Raw genomic sequence first — 20410 nt, 5'->3', positions numbered from 1 at the left:
GTGCCAGTCTTAAGAGATCAATAATCAAACTTATTTACACCTTTTCACCATTACATTTCAGTACAAACCTAATTTAAAGTACAAATCTGCTTCTCCACTTGATCTGAAGTCCCTGACTAGTAGTTTCTGTAATGTGGACCTCGTAGTGGTTAAACATTAGCCCATTGTCAAATAGTTTGTAACTCCAAGTTAATCTTTTGGTTTTGCAATGGCACAAAGGTTCTTCTGTTGCAGCTGAGCTGAGAACTAATGTAAGCTGACGCAATCAAAGCGGGTTTGTTTATTCATATGAACAGTGGCAACACTGGAAACCAGTCAGTTCCTGCTCCAGGATGGTGGCATTCTGGGGGTCATTCTATTTTTTAATAAATTTCCAACTTTTCCTCAACAAACGCTTTAGATGGAAAATTCCAACGAATGAGATTTAGAAGATTTGGCTGCCTGTGGGTCAATATTTCACACCTTTCTTGAGTTTTAAACTGCTGCCTTTTAAAATTTTTGGGAAATGGCTGATCACAATCACATGGTAAATTACAGCATTTTGTAAATAAAATGGCTTATTAACTCGGAGCTTTGTTGTTCTCGACGTGTTGGTCTTGCATTTGCTGCTTTTATGAGGTCCAGACAAACAAGTTTTATGATGTTCTGCATGGCAGATTATGAGTGGTTGTTCATTTAATACAAAAATGTTACTTTAATAAAGTGCATCGCTCTGTCTTCTCCAAATACATCATTATACTTAAACCAAAAAAATTACAGCTTCTGTATCACTTTTCCCAACATATCTTAATATACTAATCATTAAATTATCAATCCACCTAAAATCGAGTGTCCTGTTTAATGGGCCAAACTTCTTAAAATGTCCTTTTTATGTGTCTTACAGAATTTTAAAAACCTCATCAAGTGATGTCCGGATTAAGTCAGGACTAGACTCATGTAGTGATCAAAATGCTGATCCTTGATGCAAATTCAGTTGTTAAGTGCTCCTTTTTAAACCAATACATGGAGCACTGGTTGCACTATAGTGACGTGACACAGACAGGTGCAGGGCGAGAGGTTTTACTGTCTGGGACAGCCCAGTTAAAAGAAATGAAACAAGGGTGCAATAATAAGGGACAGAGAGATGAGTGGATTAAAGGATTAGAAATCCCCCTCTGCCCCGTCCGAGGCCGTCATGTCTCTGCACCTGCAAACTTCCCTCAGGGCCTGTGACAACACATGCGTCAGTAGCAAACTGTGTCACAATCACACATGTGTTTACAACATAGATGCATGGAGGCTGTGTTTTTTTTACACATCAGAAGAGACTATGATGAAGTATTTTTTATTCTGTGTAATTTGTGGTGCATGAAGAAACGGAGCAGTTTTTGAAAATATTGGTACAAATGTGTTTAAGTTTGAAGGGTTTTATTTTTGTGTTTGAGTGGATTTATTATTTACAAAATACTTCAAGTCTTTATATATATAAAAAAAAAACATGTTAACCTTGAGCAATTAAAGGATAAAAAAAATATATAAAATTTACCACTTAAAGATAATCATTCTGTCACCATGGCTTCTACATTCGACTGGATTATGAACATTTTAATGGCGTATTTACTCTCTACTGCCATCTGGTGGTAATTTATCTCATTACAATTTTCCTTTGCCAACAGCAGTGTGAAACATGGAAGTGCTGAACAGGAGCTTAGACATCCACATGTTTGTTTTGGTACTATATTTTCTGAAATGTGTCAGCACTAAAACAAATCTAAACCATCTTTAGATTTGCATTTTTTAACCTACATAAATAAAAAAAATACTCAAAAATATTCATAGCTGGTAGATTTATGTATTTATGTTCATGCCTATTTGAATGCAACCACTACCAGACTTAAGTTGTAAATTGTTAAAGTATTTTTGTCTTGTCACTTGCAACCAATCACCATACAGTTTTGGAAAATATTCCAGCTTGAGCACAAAAGTGAAAACTACGCAGCCTATCAGGTTCCAGGAAAGAATGGTCTAATCGTGTGAATGAAAATAACCCAAGTCCTCCTCTAATCCCTGCCTCTATCCTTTTTTATCTGAGGATTCAGAACAGTCGCAGCAGTTGGAGCTGTCAGCCTGCGAACTACAACAATGCATCCGATATTCCCTTAGGCCACATTGCATTGCCTACTTTTTTAAATTCGTAGTTTAGTCCTGCATAGTTTTAGTTGCCTGCAGAGGGGGAACAATGATCCGACACTTTGCTGCTGCTTTTTGTTTGGCTTTAGTTTTTCTTCCTCTAATGAGCACTTCATGCCCTTCACAATGCAGCTGCTTCTTTCACAAACTAAGCGATGGATCTAAAGCAAGGTAAGTCATTTAGATCTTGCGTTCTGTGTGTGTGTTTTATTGCATGCAAACCTATTTCACTGCTTCATTCTGCTATTCAGCTACTCTATAGAAGAGGCGATTAACTCCGGTTGGCTCTTTAATCTCTTTTGCTTGTTGCTGAAGAATAGCTTTCTGTCGTTTTCTCAAACTGGTTTGCTGAATTATTTTTTTTTTTTAAAGCACAAAACACTCCTAGTTTTGTTGGGAATCTATTTTAATTTTCCCCTCAAATAAAAAACAACAACTCAATATTTATATTTTTTAAAATAATTTTTCTCTTGCAGGAGTGTGCTCTGTAATGATCCAGAGATTACTGTGGTACCTCCAAATTTCCCTACTGACACATCAAAACTACGTATAGAAAAGACAGCAATTACACGGATTGCCAGCAACAACTTCCACTACCTCAACAGTCTGGAGTTCCTCTGGATGTCTTTCAATTCACTCAACTCACTGAATGCTGACAGTTTCCGGGGTCTCTACAACCTGGATGAGCTCAGGCTGGATGGAAACTCCCTCACCTCCTTCCCCTGGGAAGCTCTGATCGACATGCCAGCTCTGAGGCTCCTTGACTTGCACAACAACAAGATCTCCACTATCCCAGCCTCAACCACCATGTACATCAAGAACATCACCTATTTGGATTTATCCAGCAACAGTCTCACCACAGTTCCTGCTGAAGTTCTCACAATGTGGCTGAGTGTGAAGCCTACTCAAGACTCGGATACCTCCAAACTAATTCTGGGTGAGGATGATGCTGTGACTTTCTAGGATGTTGGAAAGTTTCCTTTTAGAGCTCCCTTCTCTGAATTAAGGATTACCTGTAGTCTTATTATAGTCGTTCTGTGCAGCGTGTTGACATTCTCTTTAATTCAACTCTCTGCTGAAGTTTCTTTATCTTAATTTTTAACCTTAACTGTCAATTTTGTTTCCTCTGCAGGTCTTCATGACAACCCATGGCTGTGTGACTGCCGACTCTATGATCTTGTCCAGTTTCAGAAGTCTCCCTCGTCCTCTGTAGCTCTCATTGACACCAGGTTGAGATGTGCTGATCCAGAAAGCCTGTCTGGAGTTTTCTTTACTGAGGCAGAGCTCCAGAAGTGCCAGGTCCCACGGGTGCACACGGCTGTGGCTCGTGTTCGGAGCTCATTGGGTAACAACGTTTTGCTACGCTGTGGCACCGTTGGAGTACCAATTCCAGAGCTGTCCTGGAGTCGCGCTGATGGCAAGAAAATGAACGGGACAGGTGTGTTTGTACTAAAATTAAACGTGAATTCATTTTTATACAAGTCCAATTTCAGTGAGAGAAAACATGTATGGTAATTTCTTTAACATTTTGGGCGCCTTTGTTTTGACTTGACAGTTCAAGACGAGATTTCCAAAGAAGGCATCATTTGGTCCATTCTGAGTGTGCCTGCTGTGTCCTACAGAGATTCTGGAAAATATGTGTGCAAGGCAACCAACTTTGTGGGCACTGCGGATGCCATCATCTCTTTGGTCATCACTGATTCCATTCGGTCAGAGGAAGCAGTTGGTGGCGTCGCTGTAAGAGGCAGAGCGAAGAAGCCTGGTGGCATTGGAAGAGCAGCATATCAGGAAAAGCTCATTGCTAGATACGTTCCACCACAAACCAGCACTATGGCCCAGCCCATTATCGAGCCTCTTAACGGAAAAGGTGTGACTGGGAAGTATGAGATTGAGAGCTACAGTGTCTCTAATGGTGCATCTAAGGGGCAACGCAAAGCATCAAACCCCAGGAAGCCAGTGGAGGTGGGTCAAAATGCTTTGGGAAACCTAGCTGCCAACGCGTCATCGTTACAACAAGTTCCAGAGAAGAGGGTGGTGCGTTCAGTGAAGGTCATTGGGGACACTGACAATACGGTCTCGTTGAATTGGCGTGCTCCTACAGCCACAAACACCACAGAATTCAGCGTCTTGTACGCCGTGTTTGGTGAAAGAGACATGCGCCGCATTAACGTTGGCGCTGGAAAGAACCGGATCACCATCGAAGGGCTTGTGCCAAAGACAAAGTACATTGCCTGCATTTGCGTCAAAGGCTTGATTCCGAAAAAGGAACAGTGTGTAATCTTCTCAACCGATGAGGCTGCCAGTGCCAGTGGCACTCAGAAGCTCATTAATGTGGTGGTGATAACTGTGGCGTGCGTGATCGCCGTCCCCCTGACACTGATTGTGTGCTGTGGGGCGCTGAAGAAACGCTGCCAAAAGATGTTTGGGCGGCAATCAAAAGAAATGCAGGACTCCTACGTGACGTTTGAAACTCTTGGTCCTGGAGGCAAAGCTAAAGGGATGGAGGGCGAGTATCTGACCAGGCTTACTCCTGATGAATCTAACAGGCTGCTGTCGGCAAGGTCCAGCGTTGACTCAGAGGCCATAGCAAGGACTGAAGGGCCGCCCAGCGAGTACTTCTGCTAAACCTGTTAAAGTGCCGAAGTGCTCAGAGACTCAAAACAAACATTTTAGATGTCTTCAGAGAACACTGATGCCTCTGTCACCGATGGATGAGTGAGATTATTTTTCAGCCTTGAGAAGAAAAAAAAAATCTGCCTTTTTGTTTTGTTGAAAGCAGAAAAATAGAATGATAATCACGACTTGGTTGTAATCTTGATATATACACTAACAAATAATCTTTCATGTCATGCACTTTTAAGTCATGTTTTTACCAATAAAACTGTCTTGATGCCCTAAAGTCTCATGAATCCAGTGACCTATGTCTTTTTTTTCCTCCTAATTATAACTTTTGCTTTGAATTTAAATCTTTATTTAGAATTGAAAGAGTTTAGAACAACAGAAATAATTTTAGTTTGTTTTGTATGTCAGTATAATATATTTGTGCCAGGTTTACTGTGGGCTCAGAAACCTAAAATACAATGCATTTTATATTGTATTAATATTTCTAACCTTGAAAACGTGTATCTACTGACTGAAAATAAATATTTTTATATTAATTTATGTTTACAAGTATTTTTTTTCTTTGCATATAAAACGTGTATATTGTTTAAATTGAAATAATGACAAATTTTAAGATAAACGAGTTCATAAATTACTGTATAAAAAACCCTCTTTGAAACTCTCTTTGAAATTTAATTTCCTATTTTAAGTATTATTGTGATCCATGCAGGCAAAAACTTTCCTCCACATTTTCATCGCAGTGTCACTTTATTATTTGATCCAACTTAAAATATGTCCCACAAAAAATAATTTATCTGTCATTCATTTAGAAAAGATATTCATATTTTCCAGACAACAAAGTCTTTGAGATTTAAAATAAATCTTAACCTTATTAACATCACCACACACACATTTTTTTGTTGCTACATTTCAGAGCAAAATCATAAAAAAAGTGTGGATTTGTATTAAATTTGGTTTTGACTATCACATATTGTGTCTAATACATGTTTTGCAATCAGCTAAAATTTTTATTTATTTATTTTTATTTATAATTTATTTTATAGTGATGTTCACATGAGTTTTTCAAAGAGTAGAATTATGAACAATTATTAAGAAAATATAAAATACATTTGATGTCACATCTGAACTATGAGCACCAGAAAAAAAAATACCCTCAAGGTGTTCCTTAAATGAGAAAAAGCCCTCAACTATTTGAGCAGACTGGACTAAAATTAAAAATACCTACAGTACATAAACAAATGTTGGCTTGATCTCATTGGGTTTTAAAGTGAATTGTACTTTTGACAAAAGCTCAGTTCTAAAAAAAAAAACAATTATACAGTGAATTTATGTTGCTGTTGTTGTTTACCTTTAAACTTGTTTCAAATGCAGACTTGGCCATCCTGAAAGACAACCAGTGTTCGGATTATTGAGGTCAGATTACCGTCCTTCCCAGACATCTGTCTCACCACAACCCTCCCTCTCTGCACCACTAAGCCTCGGAGGCTCCGGCCCACTTACCACAGATGGACCTCCCATCATGACAGTGCTGCTGCTTTAGATGGGCGCAAATAAATTGAATTAGACTGATATAAAGTATTTTAGAGCCACACCTGAAAGAAGAACATTAATACTATCAAATTTACAAAACTCCATGACTGAATATAATATAATATTTATGTGACTTTTATCAGATCAGAATGTTGTTTTTATTTTTTGAAAGTGGACCATGGTTATAAATCCACCTTTCCCTTGTCTAATTAAGCGTTGGCGTCAAGGAAGATTAAGGTAATAGGCTTTCTTCCACGCAGCTGAAAGGCAGGTTCAGCTCCCACATGTCAGTTTCTCATACTCATCCAGGAACATGGATGTGCTTTGTGTTGCGTTAGGCGTCTCTTTATTGTTCGATATCATCACCCTGGGATATTCAAATTGCCTGTTGGGTTGCTCCTGCACAAATGACAACTTGGGCAGGTAGGACATCGTTGAATCTATAGAAACCTTTAAAGACTGGTAATTAATTATTCAGAACTTGCACTGAACAATCAAACTGTGATGTAACCTGCTAGGAATGTGTTTAAACCTGAAAAATTGTTCATAAATTTTGGACTATACTGCGTCTATTACATGAGTAGCTGTGTATAATGTATTCACCTTTATGCTCTCTCGTATGTTTTGTATTCCCTTCTAGGTCTTTACTATGTATGGAAACCTCCATGGGACATATCCCAGACGACATCCTTGAAGATTTCACAAAAATCCGAATTGAAAACTGCCATCTGACCGAGTTACCTCAAGGTTCTTTCTCTCGAGCTAGTGCCTTGGAGTTTCTGTGGTTGAATTTCAATCAGATCACCTTGATGAACATCAAAAGCCTGGAGGGTCTTGCCAACCTTACTGAACTGAGGCTACAAGGGAACAAGCTGACCTCCATACCGTGGACGGCGTTTCAAGATACACCCAAACTCAAAGTCTTGGACCTGAAGCACAACCGGCTGGATGTGCTACCTGAACATGCCCTGAAACAGTTGCCGTCACTGACCTACTTAGATTTATCCTTCAACCAGCTTACCGTCATTTCAAAAGAAGTATTTATTCACTGGCCACTTTATAGAAGTGCAGAGAAATCTTGGGGGAAGGAAGGACTGGTATCCAATGTGGTGTTGGCCCTGCATGACAATCCCTGGTTGTGTGATTGCCGCCTCAAAGGTTTTGTTGAATTCATCAGGGACGTCAGCCCTCCCATCATTCTGATGAATTCTTACTTGATGTGCGCAGGCCCAGACTCTAAGGCCAACAAGTTTTTCCACAAGATCCAGTTAAAAACATGCATGAAGCCCATGGTTTCTGCCCCAGAGACCAACTTGACTTTACCTCTTGGAGTAAAGGCTACTCTGACATGCACGGCGAAAGCGAGACCAGTTCCAACCATCCAGTGGGTGTACATTTTGAAAACCATCAGAGGATTTGCCTGTAAGTTTTTCCATTTTCTTCACTGCCATCTTGAACCTGATCTTTCACACAACCACGGCTAAAAAATGTTTTCTGATTTAAAGGCTCTCTTGCTTTTCTTTTTCTCTCTGCAGCTTCACAGACTCAGATAGACGAGGAGCTCGTCACCTCCCAGTTGGTGATCCCCTCTGTACATTTAGCAGACCGAGGGATCTACACTTGCATGGCCAACAACTTCATTGACAATTCTTCTGTCAACATCTCACTCAACATTGACTCACCCAACTCCTCTGCTCCTCTTCCTCCACTTGTCCCCATGCTGTCATCAGATGACAATGGCCACATCGACATTCGTATTGCCAAGCAGACAGTTTATGGCATCACCCTAGAGTGGCATGCTGTGACAGACAACCCTGCAGAAACATGGTTCACCATCCACTTTGGCAAATATGATTCCCACAAGAAAGACATGATCTACATTGGACCTGGAATCAACACCTACTCAGTCAGCAACCTGCTCCCTGTCACCAAATATGAAGTGTGCGTCACCCTGAAGAACAATCCACCCAGAGAGGGCCAGTGCATTGACTTTGTGACAGGAAGTGACATAAGTGAGTTGGAGCAGAGGGAGAGACTCATCCATATTATAGTGATAGTATGCGCCATGTTGCTGGCTGTTCCGGCTGGAATGTACGTGTGCACCACAGAGGCCAGATTCAGTTGCGTGGATCGATGTGTGCATCTATGGAAGATGCGCAGGTCGCGTGAAGAGAGCGCTGAAGGCACTGAGGGGCAGCAGACCTTCAACAGTCTGCAGGCGGCCAGTGACGAAGCACTGTGCAGGGACTCCAAGAGTAAACATACAAAGAGGCGGAAGTCTGAGGACAGGCGCAAAAGTGGAAGTGCCGCTTACCTCTACTAGAGTCAAATGTGCAAAACTGTGCATGTGTGACCTATTGTAAATAATTTTAGTCTTCATTGTAGCTCCAGTTTGTGCCTTCTTCATTTACAGATTTATCTTTGTATTGAATCCAAATATTTTCATCAATGGGGTAAATAAAATATTTTATTTTCCCCTTCCAACTGCAACGTTTGCTTAATACACTGTTTTATTTTAAATTATTAGTATGTACCACTTATCTTTTAGGGTACTATTTAGCGTTCGTTTCTTAGATCCTTATACAATAAACAGTTTCTTTTTATACTTTTTTTTGTTGTTGCTATTTTTGGGTGTATCTGGGACTCTGAGTACACAATTTCGTTCCACTTCATGTACCATGTGATGCAAATGACAATAAAGATACTTGAACTTGAAAAAGTTTGATAGTTGCTGAAAAATGTTGTAACCTGTTCTGATGCGGTTAGTGCTGTCACCCCACAGACAAAAAGGTCACTGGTTTGACTCTTGTATGTTGTCTCTGTACCAGGGGTGCCACAAAATGGGAGGGCACGAGGGTCAAGGGTCATTGTTGATTTTTGTTTGAATTATTTATGTAGTTCTGTGACAGAAATATTCCACAACTGGCAGCACAAATTGAAATTATTTTAATAGCAAATATCTTCCAAGCTAACTACAAATAATTGGCAATCATATTCTTACTTTATGTTACATTTGCCACCATCTTTATTGACAAACATGTATAAAAAAAATAGATTTTTTTTCTTAACATTTTTGCACACTCCTAAAAAATACTATTATTGAAAGAGGTCATACCAAAAATGATGTATTTATTTATTACAGACATTAAAATAAATCATGATTATATAAATTGATTGAGGGTTTATAGGACGTTCTGTTCCATTTGCTCTCAAAAAGCATTTCTTTTTTTTGTTGTCTTCTTCTTTTTACAGAACCAAAGCAAGCTGTTTTGCTATGAAAAACAACGTTTTTTGATGTGGATTAAAGAAGAAAACAAATGCTGAGACATCCTCGGATTTTCAGCTCAATCACTTAGAGGATTTGTTACATAAACAGTGAATTTAAACACGCGCTGGGAAGCAGATTAGAGTGATGTTTTATCTGAATCCTAGTCAGCAGGACATGATATTTCCATTTAATGACAACACAGATATGTATTTGTACAAATTGACGCTAAGTGAATTAAACATAATCATTTATGCAATGCTTTGAGCAAATGTGAAAGAGGAACCGATATATGTCTGTTTATTATAGGTTTTTACGTTACATTATAAAGCCCATATTTTGTAGCATTATGTACAGTATAATATTGTTCATTGGTGGTAAGCTTTTTGACCTATTTTTATAGATTTATTGTATTTATTCCTTCTGTTTCTGCTTTGCCATCAGGATAAATCCACACTCAACATTTCTGAGCTAATCAGCTAATAGTTCTTCTGTCATTGCCTTTTAGACCAGGGGTTCCCAAACTTTTCCATGCTATGGCCCCCCAAACAGCGTTAGGTTTAGCTTCTGGCCGAGGACCCGCTCGCAAACCCACAGACAATGTTACAAAATATAAAAAGAAATATCAACTTTTATAAAGTTTTAACTTTTATTCACTATATTAAATTAATTATTACAGCTGCTGAGCATAAAAATTTTATTAACTAACATGTTTTAAACACTCTCCCTTAAAAAACAACTTTTCAACAACTGTTGTCCAGAAGAACAAAACATTAGAAATCTAACCTCTCGCTCAAACGTGTTTATCTGGAAATGACTAGATTTCCCTAGTGGGCAATTTTTTATTATTATTATTACATTTTTTATTTTTGCTTTTTTTAATATTCTCTTCAGTAATCTCGGGCCCCCTGGCAGCCCCCCAGGGGGCCGCGGCCCCCACTTTGAAAAAAAACATTGTATTAGACCAAGGGTCTGACTGCAACCTTTATGATCAAAAGAGCCATTTTTACACCTTCATTCACTAAATTAAATGTGTCCAGAGCTGCAACAACTGTGATTATCAACTGGTGGCCCACGGGCCACTTTAGGTTTATTGTGGCCAGTAGGGGGAACATTCTAAAGCTAAAAATATCTAATGATTTTTAACATTTCTCAATATTATTACAATTTAAGATAAATGAAAAGATCAGATTCTTGTAAAGAGGTGGGGAAAGTTTTTTAAATTCAAAAACAAAACGAACTATGAGCTATGTATTTTTCTTATTGTGAAAAAAATAATTAAGTATTGATATAAATCAAAAGTTTGACAATTTGCAAAAGAAATGACATGAAACAGCTAAAACTAGTACTTTTTTAAAAACTGTTTGTATAACAACTGATAAAATTCAGTTTTACGTTTGTTTTGGTCAAAGCTTGAAAGCCGCTGCGGAGGAACCAAAGAGCCACATGTGGCTCTAGAGCTGCAGGTTGCAGAACCCTTTTTTAGACCACTGTTTGGGCTTATTCACAGGTAAGGACACTTTCAAGTTTTTAAATGAATCTCACATGGAAAACTATACTTAATTAGGGATATTTGCAAACTCAAAATAACAGCTTGTCATTTCACTAGTCAAAAAATGTCTATTTTGTTGTGCAAAAAAAAAGGTTCTGGAATTAGCTATTTAGACGTATTATTCAGGCTTTGCAGCACCTTATGTACCCAAACAACAAGTAACTGTGGTTGTATAGTGTTCTCACTTACCATTTTAAAATTAAAACAAGCAATTAAAAGTAAAAAATGTAAAAAGGAACAATCTCTTTCCAAACGACTTGTTTCATGCATGATAATTTTGAAAACATCATAACTGTTGAGCCGAAGAAGCGACTTTAGTTGTTTGATAAAATTTAAACTTGAAGTTTGAAGAATGTTTAAATTTGGAAATTAAAAATTCTCAAAATCTGTCCGCAGAGATTGGGAATTTCAAATTTATACAACTTTTAAAACTGTGTGAGATATTGTTTTTAGTATATACAGAAGCAAACAAACAAACAATGATCAGAAACATAAACAACTAAATAACATTAGAGCACAAAAGAGCAAAATACAATTGTAATTATTTTCAAATATTTATTTAAAATCAAGACAGTACAAAGACAATACAAATTCTTTGAAGAACCAGGCGTGTGAAATTCATATTCATGACATATAGATAATCTCAGCTCATTTAAATTAAATATAAGTTGAGATATATTTAGATACAAGTCATTTTTCACAGCAGTGACATTTTATTAGCCTATATTTAAAGGCATGTTTGAGTATGGAATGTAACAGTATTACAAACTAAATGTTTGATAATGGTGCTCGGGGTAAATACCTATTTTATATCAGTAAAAAAATGTAATAAATAAACATATCCAAGCAAGTTATCAACACCTGATGATGTGAGTCTAAAATGTTCAAGCGTATGACTAATTTTTTTTAACCAACATCCCACTAATAGAGCATTTCTTTGTATTTCCATTTGCAAGACTCAACTGGGAATTTTGCCATGTATACTCAAAATAGTAATGATAAAAAATGTTATACACTTATAATGAATTTATTTATATAAAAGCATTTTTCTAGAATTACTCAAACAAACATAAGCTGCTCATGTTACTACAGTGGCACATTGTATTCATACAAAGGAGCAACTTCTTAGCTTTGAAGCGCCTGATGTAACTTCATAAAAAATATTAACACACAAGTCCATTAGCACTTCATAACAAGACATTTTTTTTACCCCATGACCTTACAATTTAGCCGCATGCTTCGTAAAGCAACAAAACTATTTTTTTTTCTTAGGATTTTATCAGGTAAAAATGCTTTTCTCTATTGTAAACATCACAGGGTTGTAAGCATCACTCTTTTCAGGAAGTTATGCAACTTATGTATGGACACTAAGTCTTTGTAATCCTCTCCCTGGACAATTTACAGTGGCGCTCTCAGTGGTAATATGATATAATCCTCCTCAAGATGGCAGTGTGGTGAATTATCCGTTTGCACCATTTTCACTAAAACTAGGTCAGATGAAGATGCAATGCAGCTTACTTCTTTAACAACTTGTCTTATGATATACAATTTAGCAAAGCCCTAACATTTACATGAATAATCTCAAGGTAGGTTTGCTTATTAGTCATCAAGTGCAGGTGACATGGGTTAGGAGCAAAAGAGCTGCCGTAAGTTTGTGCTAACTTAACAATAACCCTGGTTATTCTCATGTATTTTCTGCTCTAACTTCATCTTGAGCTCAGATACTAAAGCAGAGCTGATGTTCCCCTCTTTGCGGCGGCCAGACTTTGTTTTCTTGGATCCTTTGGAGGCCAGAACTCCAGATATCGTTGGCACTGCTCGGGGTCGCTCACTGGCTCGAGTGTAAGATGGAGGTGGAGGAGGCAGACAAGGGGCAATGGGAGGTGGCGGCTTCAGCCTCGGACTGCCGGTTTCCTGCGATGAGCTGCTTTCTGGGTCGCTGATGAGGAACTTCCCTGCTGGGTTGGATAACTTGATAACAGGTATCTTGAAGTTCCATGTCTGCTTCTCCATGGGTTTCTTCTTAATGATACGTCTCACCGGCATGATCCTGTTTGACTTCGAGTTGCGCATGTACGTAACCGTAGAGATAAGAACCGTCACTCCTACCAATACAATAATGATAAAAGTGACCATACCTAGAGCTTTTAAAGGATTGTCCCTACTTTTCAGTAAAAAAGCTGCCATAGGCCCCTTGAGAGGAGTCTGTAAAAGAGCACAAATGGAATCAATTGAATCTGAGTTCAACATTTAGCGCAGCGTTTTTCCAAAAGCATGCAAGCACGAGTCATGGATGCGCAAAGCACTGACAGATGAGGCCCAGCCAACACTCTCTCGCTCACATCTGTCTTCTTCCGTCCAACAGAATGGGACTGCTGATGCAAAGCTAAAAGCTAAGCAGGATGCTAGTTGTTGGTAATGCATGTGGCTGTCTGACTGATGAAGTCTGAACAGTTTTATTTGAGCAGCACAATGGTGTTAGTGAAAAAAATGGAGACAAAATAAAACAAACAAAAAAAAAAATCTAAGTAAATCTCTTCTAGTCAGTTTGACAACTGTAGTTCAAGTCATCCTCTAGTCAAGGAAGTTGTTGAGTTTTTATAAAGTAAAACAGTTTTCAAGAAATCCAGGTACAAATAATAAAGTAGGTATAAAAACACTTTCAAAATGCTGAGGTGCTCTTTTTCAGACAACCATTCAGCTAATGTTTACAGCTGAATGGGGAAGTTCAGCCACTCCCACACCGAGTCAGTGTCTCACTTGACTCGGCGAACCACTTTGATATAGTTACTCTCTGGGTTGATTCGGGACTTTTTCACTGCGTTACAGTACAGGACTGTGGAGATGCAGACAGTCAGGGTAATGAGGGACGATATAACGCTGAAACAAATTCCAAAAACCGTCAGCGGACGCTTGCTAAGGTCCATGAAGTACGAAAACATTCGACCCTTGATCTGAAAAGCACGATCACAACACAGAAACAAAACCAAAGAAACCACTGGGTCATCATGAAGAATGACAGAATGAATGAAAACATGAAGGGTCAGAAACAAATACGGGAAGGATTACAAAACTTTAAAAGATATGCTGTTTGTCGGCTTATATCAAAATTTAAACTCAACAAGATAAAAATAAAAAATACATTTCTGCCACAAATCATATTTATTTATAGTTTTTTTTTGTTCAGTTGTTTTAAACAACGTGAACAAAGAGGTAGCTCCAATATTCATTTACCGCAGTTTTATTTCTACAGTAGTCCCTCGTTACTTCGCTGTTCGACTTTTGTGGACTTCGTGGTTTTTCAAAGTAAGATTAAGTAAGACAAGAAAAAATAAAAATTGTGCACGAAACACGATTGTCAACTTTAATATTACTCACATGAATGGGACAGTACGGGATACTGTACAGTAAAAAGTTAACGAAAAACATACTTCGGACAGGTGCCACCATTTTGTAGTTTTCTCTCAATAAGACTACACTGTATCACCACTAAAAAATGACTACATTTCCCAGAAGCCAACAGTGCCTCATCCAGAAGCCCCGTTGCCTTCTGTTGAAATGGAGGGAAAGTTTTTATCCAATCTGAAAAAGTTCGGTCCTTATTCATACAATAACTTTGGCGCCGAGCAGATGCAGAGATCCGCATGGAACTGACCAGAACTGGACCAGAACTGGCCATAACCGGACCTCCAGACTCATTAGTGAATCTGAGTGCCTCTAGCCCACGAGCCCTTCTGAGTGGGGAGGTGCCGCCCAGAGGTCCATCGTTCTCTCTGGAGCCCACCGGGACCCTTTTCATCTGGATTTGGGCTCGATCGGGACCACACTGGCCATCCGAAGGTCCAACTACCTCCAAAAGTGTTTTGGTGCGCAAGGGCTGCAGAGAGCTGACCAGAACCAGACCAGAACTGGCAGGGTAGGTCTGCCGGATTGGAACCAAGCTGCTGTTTTTGCAAAGCAGGTGAGTAAAATTTTGCAGTTCTGTGCAGTTAAAATAATGTAGGTTTAAGAGTTTACAACATTGCAAGATGGTGGGAAGGGTTTATAAAGCCTTACAATGTATAAAATACATATAATGTCCCAACTTCAAGGATTTTCACTTATTTTGGGGGGATCTGGAACGTAACCCACACGATAAACGAGGGACTACTGTATACGTTGGACAAAATTAGAGGATCAGCAACTGGCTGTGACTTGATCCTTTGATACTTTAATTTTTGTCCTTGCCGCAAATGCAAAAACAACCAGTGTTATCCTTCAAAGATTAGAAAGATAACAGTGTTATCCTTCAAAGAAGATGACTTCAGTGAAATAATGGAGGATGATTTAGCCTACAGAAGTCTGCAATGCTTCTTATTTTCAACTGCTTCAAGCTACAGCTCAGGCAGACAACAGGAAGCGCAGCGAGCATGCTGTGAGTTAAAACAAGTCTTACCGCTTCTGTGATATCAATGTTGACCACAGCTGTTGTGCTGAAGGACGGAGAACCCCGGTCCCTGGCCTGGACCACCAGAGACCACTTGCAGTCTTTTTGCTTGGTGATGTTCTGGACGATCTCCATCGACTTGATGAAGGGCTTTAGTTTGATCTCCCCGGTGACTGCGTTGATGTCAAAGGCATTATCGGGATCGGCCGTCATGATGGAGTACTCAATGACGTTGTTTGGAGACTCTGCATCCTCATCCACGGCCTATAAGAAGTGGCGGTAAGTTAGGAAACTAACGATTCTTTGTAAATCACCTTTAGAGCTTTTTTGGGTGACAAGAATCCAAGATGACCTTTGACCAAATGATAGATTTACAGCTCTGATGTTTAAAAGCTTTCCAACACACACTAAGATCTAAACGAAAGCTGAAAAAATAAAACTTGCAACAAAACCTTAACCTAAATGAAAGAGAATTGTATGATCATGATATGAATAATGTTTAATCAGTTCATGGCAGCTTTTGATTTTGTCTTTTGATTTGAATTGAGATCACTATACAACAAATCTCATGCCAGTAAACAAAAAAGATTTGGCAAAGACACGGGATTTCAGGTCCTTATTATTATCTCACCTTTTATTGTGGCAGACAATATAGTTACCTGTATCTGTGTGTGTGTGGGTGTGTGTTAGTTTGTTGGTCTATTAGTAAAATATCTCATAAACTAGTTGACAGATATTAATACAATTTTTAGAAAGCTATTATTGAATTTACATCTAAAGCTGATAAAAATTTGGAGTCATTCTAATTCAAGGCCGTCGCAGCCTATCAATCTTAGCAAACACAAAAATAGTTAAAACTCGATCAGTGTCACAGATTTGAGCTACAGTTTGGTGCGGGGGTGACTGAAACCCATCTGTAACACAAACTCTGAGCTCTAACAGATTGAGCACGTTCTTGTTTTAAACTTTGCCGATAACATTTTGGAGTCAGCCGTGTCTCTGTGAGCAAAACATCTCGTGAACCACTGCATGGATTTTAAAGACGCTAGGAAAGAAGTCACTAAATGCAAATCTACGACTGGTTACCTTTAAAAGTCGACTTGATTCAAAATGGCAGCCGCAGCTAATCAACCGTAGCAAACTCAAATTATCTGTGACTCAGTCAATTTTATAAATACGGTTACAGTGGCTGAAAGCCATCCACGACACATTCTCCTAAGTGCTAACAGATCATGCGAGCTCTTTGTTTTTTTTTTTAAAGAATCCTTTATCTAACACTAACAAAATATTCAGTTAATAAAAAAACACTAAAAAGTAACTAGAAAGTTCCTGTAGAAACTTTAATGGGGACTGCATCCGTTTGAAAATTTAGATTTGACAGTATGTGTTGGGGTTAGCTCTCAGCTACCATCACACCAAATTTCAGCTCAACATGGCAAAAATCAATGAGTTATAGTCATTTTTTTCTTTTACGCTATGGTGGCCATCTTGGATTTTTGATTTGGATTCAGTTTGTGATGCGGAACGTTCTCAGCTATAACCTCACCAAACTGAAACTCTATATGTGTAAAAATAGCTGAGTTAACGACATTTAAATGCACCTTTGGTGGCCATTTTGTATTTTTTTTTATTTGAATCCAGTATTTATTGGACATTGCTCTCAGCTATCGCCACACCAAATTTAATCTGAATCACTATAAAAATGGCTGATTTATATTACAGTAGTTTCCTTTTTAGCTCAGGTGGCCATCTTGGATTTTTGATTGGCAGTCAGAGTCTATTAGGGATTGTTCTCGGCTACCAATACACCAAATTTCAGCTAAATAGTATAAAAACCTCTGAGTTATACCCATTTGAAATTGATGCCCATCTTGCATTTTTAGATTTGAATTCAAAATGTGTTGTGGTCAGAACTGTCAGGTACCACCACACCAAGTTTCAGCTCAATATCTTTTAAAATAGCTGAGTTTTCATATTTTTCCCCTTTTAGCTAAGGATAAATCTTGTATTTTTAATCTGCATTAGGAATGTAGAACAACTCACACTCAGCTATGATCGTACCAAATTTCAGCTCAATATCTCAAAGAATGACTAAGTTTTAGTCAAATTAGGTTTTTCTGAGGTAGCTGTGGCAGCCATCTTGAACCAAAATGGCTCCAAAAGTTAATCACTGGTTTGTTCAGAGACCTCGCCGCTCTAGATCATGTGACCTCACTGTGGCAGTTAGAGGCTGTGAAGAGTTCCATCAGGGTTCTTCAATGATTAAAATGACGTCTTTGTTTGCAAATGACGTCGCCGTGGTAACTGGAAATGCAAATAAAAGTAAAAAAGCACACATCACTGTGCTGAGCCGGTCGTTTTGATATAAGATTCGTGGGGGTACACATTTAATTTCGGGCCGCATTAAAGTTGACGGAAGAGTAAGATATAAAGTTAAGAAACCATTGTCAGGTGGATAATAATAGGCGCGTCTCCAATTCAACATTTAGCAGTTGTATAAGATAATACAGCGTGATGTACCTGGACTTTGACAGGCGTGCCTATGATCATGGTCTTCTCAAATAATTTGTCATCAAACTCTGGAGGGTGGTCGTTCATGTCGAGGACGGTGACAAAGACTTCAGACAAGCCGTACTTCCCCTCTGAGTCTTCGGCCTTGACATAAAAGTTGTATTTGGATCTGACCTCTGCGTCCAGGCTGGTCCAGGGTTGGGTGGAGATGAGCCCTGATGACGGGTGGATGGAAAACCTGCAGAAAAAATAAAACTGTGCGTGAAACACAGCAACAGATGTCCATTCTATGCATTCAGAACAGACCAGGTGGCAAAAAATTATAGAATAAAAGTGAAAAAAAAATTGAACTGCGTGAACTTTTACACAGGTACATCTAATTAAAGTGAAAGCCCAGTGCTCTCTGAGTTCTTTCTTCTTCAGCGTTGGGCTCGCTGCCACTTCACTTGATCAACTTTCAGTCTTGTTTTCTGCTGCGAAAATTCACAAGTTGCTTTGAAACTGATAACTTTCACACAATTAAGGTTTGCTGTCTGCAGACGAGCATAAATTCTCACTTTTCCTCAGCTGCGCGCTGCCTTGCTTTTTTCGAAGCTTCCGTTTCTGTGGCTCCAGCTGTCACATCGCATGTTAATTGGCTCTGCCTTTGTGAGACGGGCTGGGCTGGTTATTTTTAACCCTCCAATCTAATTAGCAGATTAGCCAGCATCTCGCAACCATTTTGGAGTAAGCCGTTTGTGCAGTAGAGAGGATACGAAAACTGGTTTTCCTGTTTTGTTTTGGGTTTTTATGTCTCCCAACAGAAACACAATGTGAATCAAGACTGCTGTCCTGCCTTTTGAGCTTTCTTAAATACCCTATTACCGTATTTTTCAGACTATAAGGCACACTAAAAATCCTTTAATTTTCTCAAAAATCGACAGGGAGCATTATAATCAGGTGCGCCGTATGTATTCATTCTGGTTGTGCTTACTGACCTCGAAATGATTTTATGTGGTTACTGTGAATGAGCTGAATAAAGTCTGACATCTGACTGTTTTGTTGCGCCTAATATGTCTTAAAATCCAGTGCGCCTTTTGTATGAAAACACCGTTCATTGATATTGCGCCTTATAGACCGAAAAATACGGTAGTTAAAATTGACAGTTTATTATATATTTTTTGGAAGGGAATTGAACGTGTCACATATTTTCAAGGCGCTCAGTAGTGAAAGTTTTTTGTTTTATACGTACAAATCTGATCCTGATCCATAAATTGTGTACTTGACTTCACCCCAAGGCCCCGAGTCGGGATCCTTTGCCTGGAAAACAAAACAGGAACCAAGATTAATAATGCAACAAATTGTTAAAAGATTTGCTTTTCGTGAGCATAACTATTTATCTGATTAAACTGATGTTGCGTAGTGAAATAAAAAAAAAGAAAACGGTCCATATTTGATGGGACACATTATGGGACACATGCCTGAATTAGGCAAAAAGCAGCCAAAACAGCCCATTTTGGCTGCTTTTATCTGATTAACTGCATGTCGTAACACACTTTTGCTAAAGAGCGGATTGATTATATAATCACTCTGTTTGGGTAAAAGCAAAGCGGGGCACGATTGACTCACTGTGACAGACACAACACTGGAGCCTCCGGGAGAGTTCTCGGGCACTCTGGCGATGTAATACTCAGACGTGAAAGAGGGGATGTTGTCGTTCGTGTCCAGCAGGTTGATCACGATGTCAGCTGTGGCACTGAACCGCTCAGGAGTGTCGATCTCCACCGCCAGCAGCTGCACACACACAAAGTGATGGAATCTGAGCTAAACGTTATAAAAAAAATCTAAAGCCTACATCCAAATCAGCAACTCTATGAGAACATATTTATATTATATACTCAAACTTAGTGGTAAAATTTAAAGGAACATGACTGAAAAGTATTTTTAATCAAAAATCATAAAGTTATTTTTTATACTGAAATTGTTTTAAGTGTCCCATTATAATTCCTGATGTTTACTTTTAAACAATATAATAAATTCCAGTAATTCCAATGAAAAGTTATTAAATTATTTATGTAATTACTAAAACTAATAATTTTGTTCTTAATTCATAAAAAATATCCGTTGAGTTGTAAAGGAGCATTATAGAAGCACAACAACTGGGGAAAAAAATATATCCATAAACTGAGTTTTGAATAACTGAATTTTCATTATTGTACATTTTTAACATAATCATGTATTATTTTAACCCTCTAATGTCACAGTTTGGGAAAGCCTTAATGTTCCAATAATGTAATATTTCTGTCATTTTGAACATAAAGATGCTTTGTAATTTTTTTTTTTTTTTTTATTAAAA

At 38.5% G+C, this 20410-nt stretch overlaps 3 protein-coding genes across 3 annotated transcripts in view; 2 read left to right on the top strand and 1 right to left on the bottom strand.

The window, feature by feature from the left end:
- Window positions 1-2218: 2218 nt before the first annotated feature.
- lrit1b (leucine-rich repeat, immunoglobulin-like and transmembrane domains 1b) lies at window positions 2219-5162 on the top strand. Its single transcript, XM_037691119.1, has 4 exons — window positions 2219-2340; window positions 2646-3106; window positions 3302-3607; window positions 3725-5162. Exons 1-4 carry the CDS (start codon window positions 2219-2221, stop codon window positions 4792-4794), a joined length of 1959 nt encoding a protein of 652 aa, XP_037547047.1. The 3' UTR covers window positions 4795-5162.
- A 1472-nt stretch (window positions 5163-6634) lies between these two features.
- Window positions 6635-8644, top strand: LOC119423712 (leucine-rich repeat, immunoglobulin-like domain and transmembrane domain-containing protein 2). Its single transcript, XM_037691118.1, has 3 exons — window positions 6635-6744; window positions 6962-7743; window positions 7857-8644. Exons 1-3 carry the CDS (start codon window positions 6635-6637, stop codon window positions 8642-8644), a joined length of 1680 nt encoding a protein of 559 aa, XP_037547046.1.
- A 4099-nt stretch (window positions 8645-12743) lies between these two features.
- The window catches only part of LOC119423711 (cadherin-related family member 1), a 19389-nt gene continuing 11722 nt past the window's right edge, over window positions 12744-20410 (bottom strand). The window contains exons 13-17 of the mRNA XM_037691117.1: window positions 19684-19848; window positions 19307-19374; window positions 18085-18313; window positions 15574-15828; window positions 12744-13343 (exon numbers count right to left, since the gene is read on the bottom strand). Coding sequence (XP_037547045.1) covers window positions 12801-13343; window positions 15574-15828; window positions 18085-18313; window positions 19307-19374; window positions 19684-19848 — 1260 coding nt within the window. The 3' untranslated portion in view covers window positions 12744-12800. The remainder of the gene's footprint in view (window positions 13344-15573; window positions 15829-18084; window positions 18314-19306; window positions 19375-19683; window positions 19849-20410) is intronic.

This window comes from Nematolebias whitei, chromosome 17, assembly GCF_014905685.2.
Source record: "Nematolebias whitei isolate Nwh7 chromosome 17, NemWhi1, whole genome shotgun sequence".
Classification (NCBI taxonomy): Eukaryota; Metazoa; Chordata; class Actinopteri; order Cyprinodontiformes; family Rivulidae; genus Nematolebias; species Nematolebias whitei.
The sequence above is the reverse complement of the archived record's forward strand: the minus strand, read 5'-3'. Positions and strand labels throughout refer to the sequence as shown.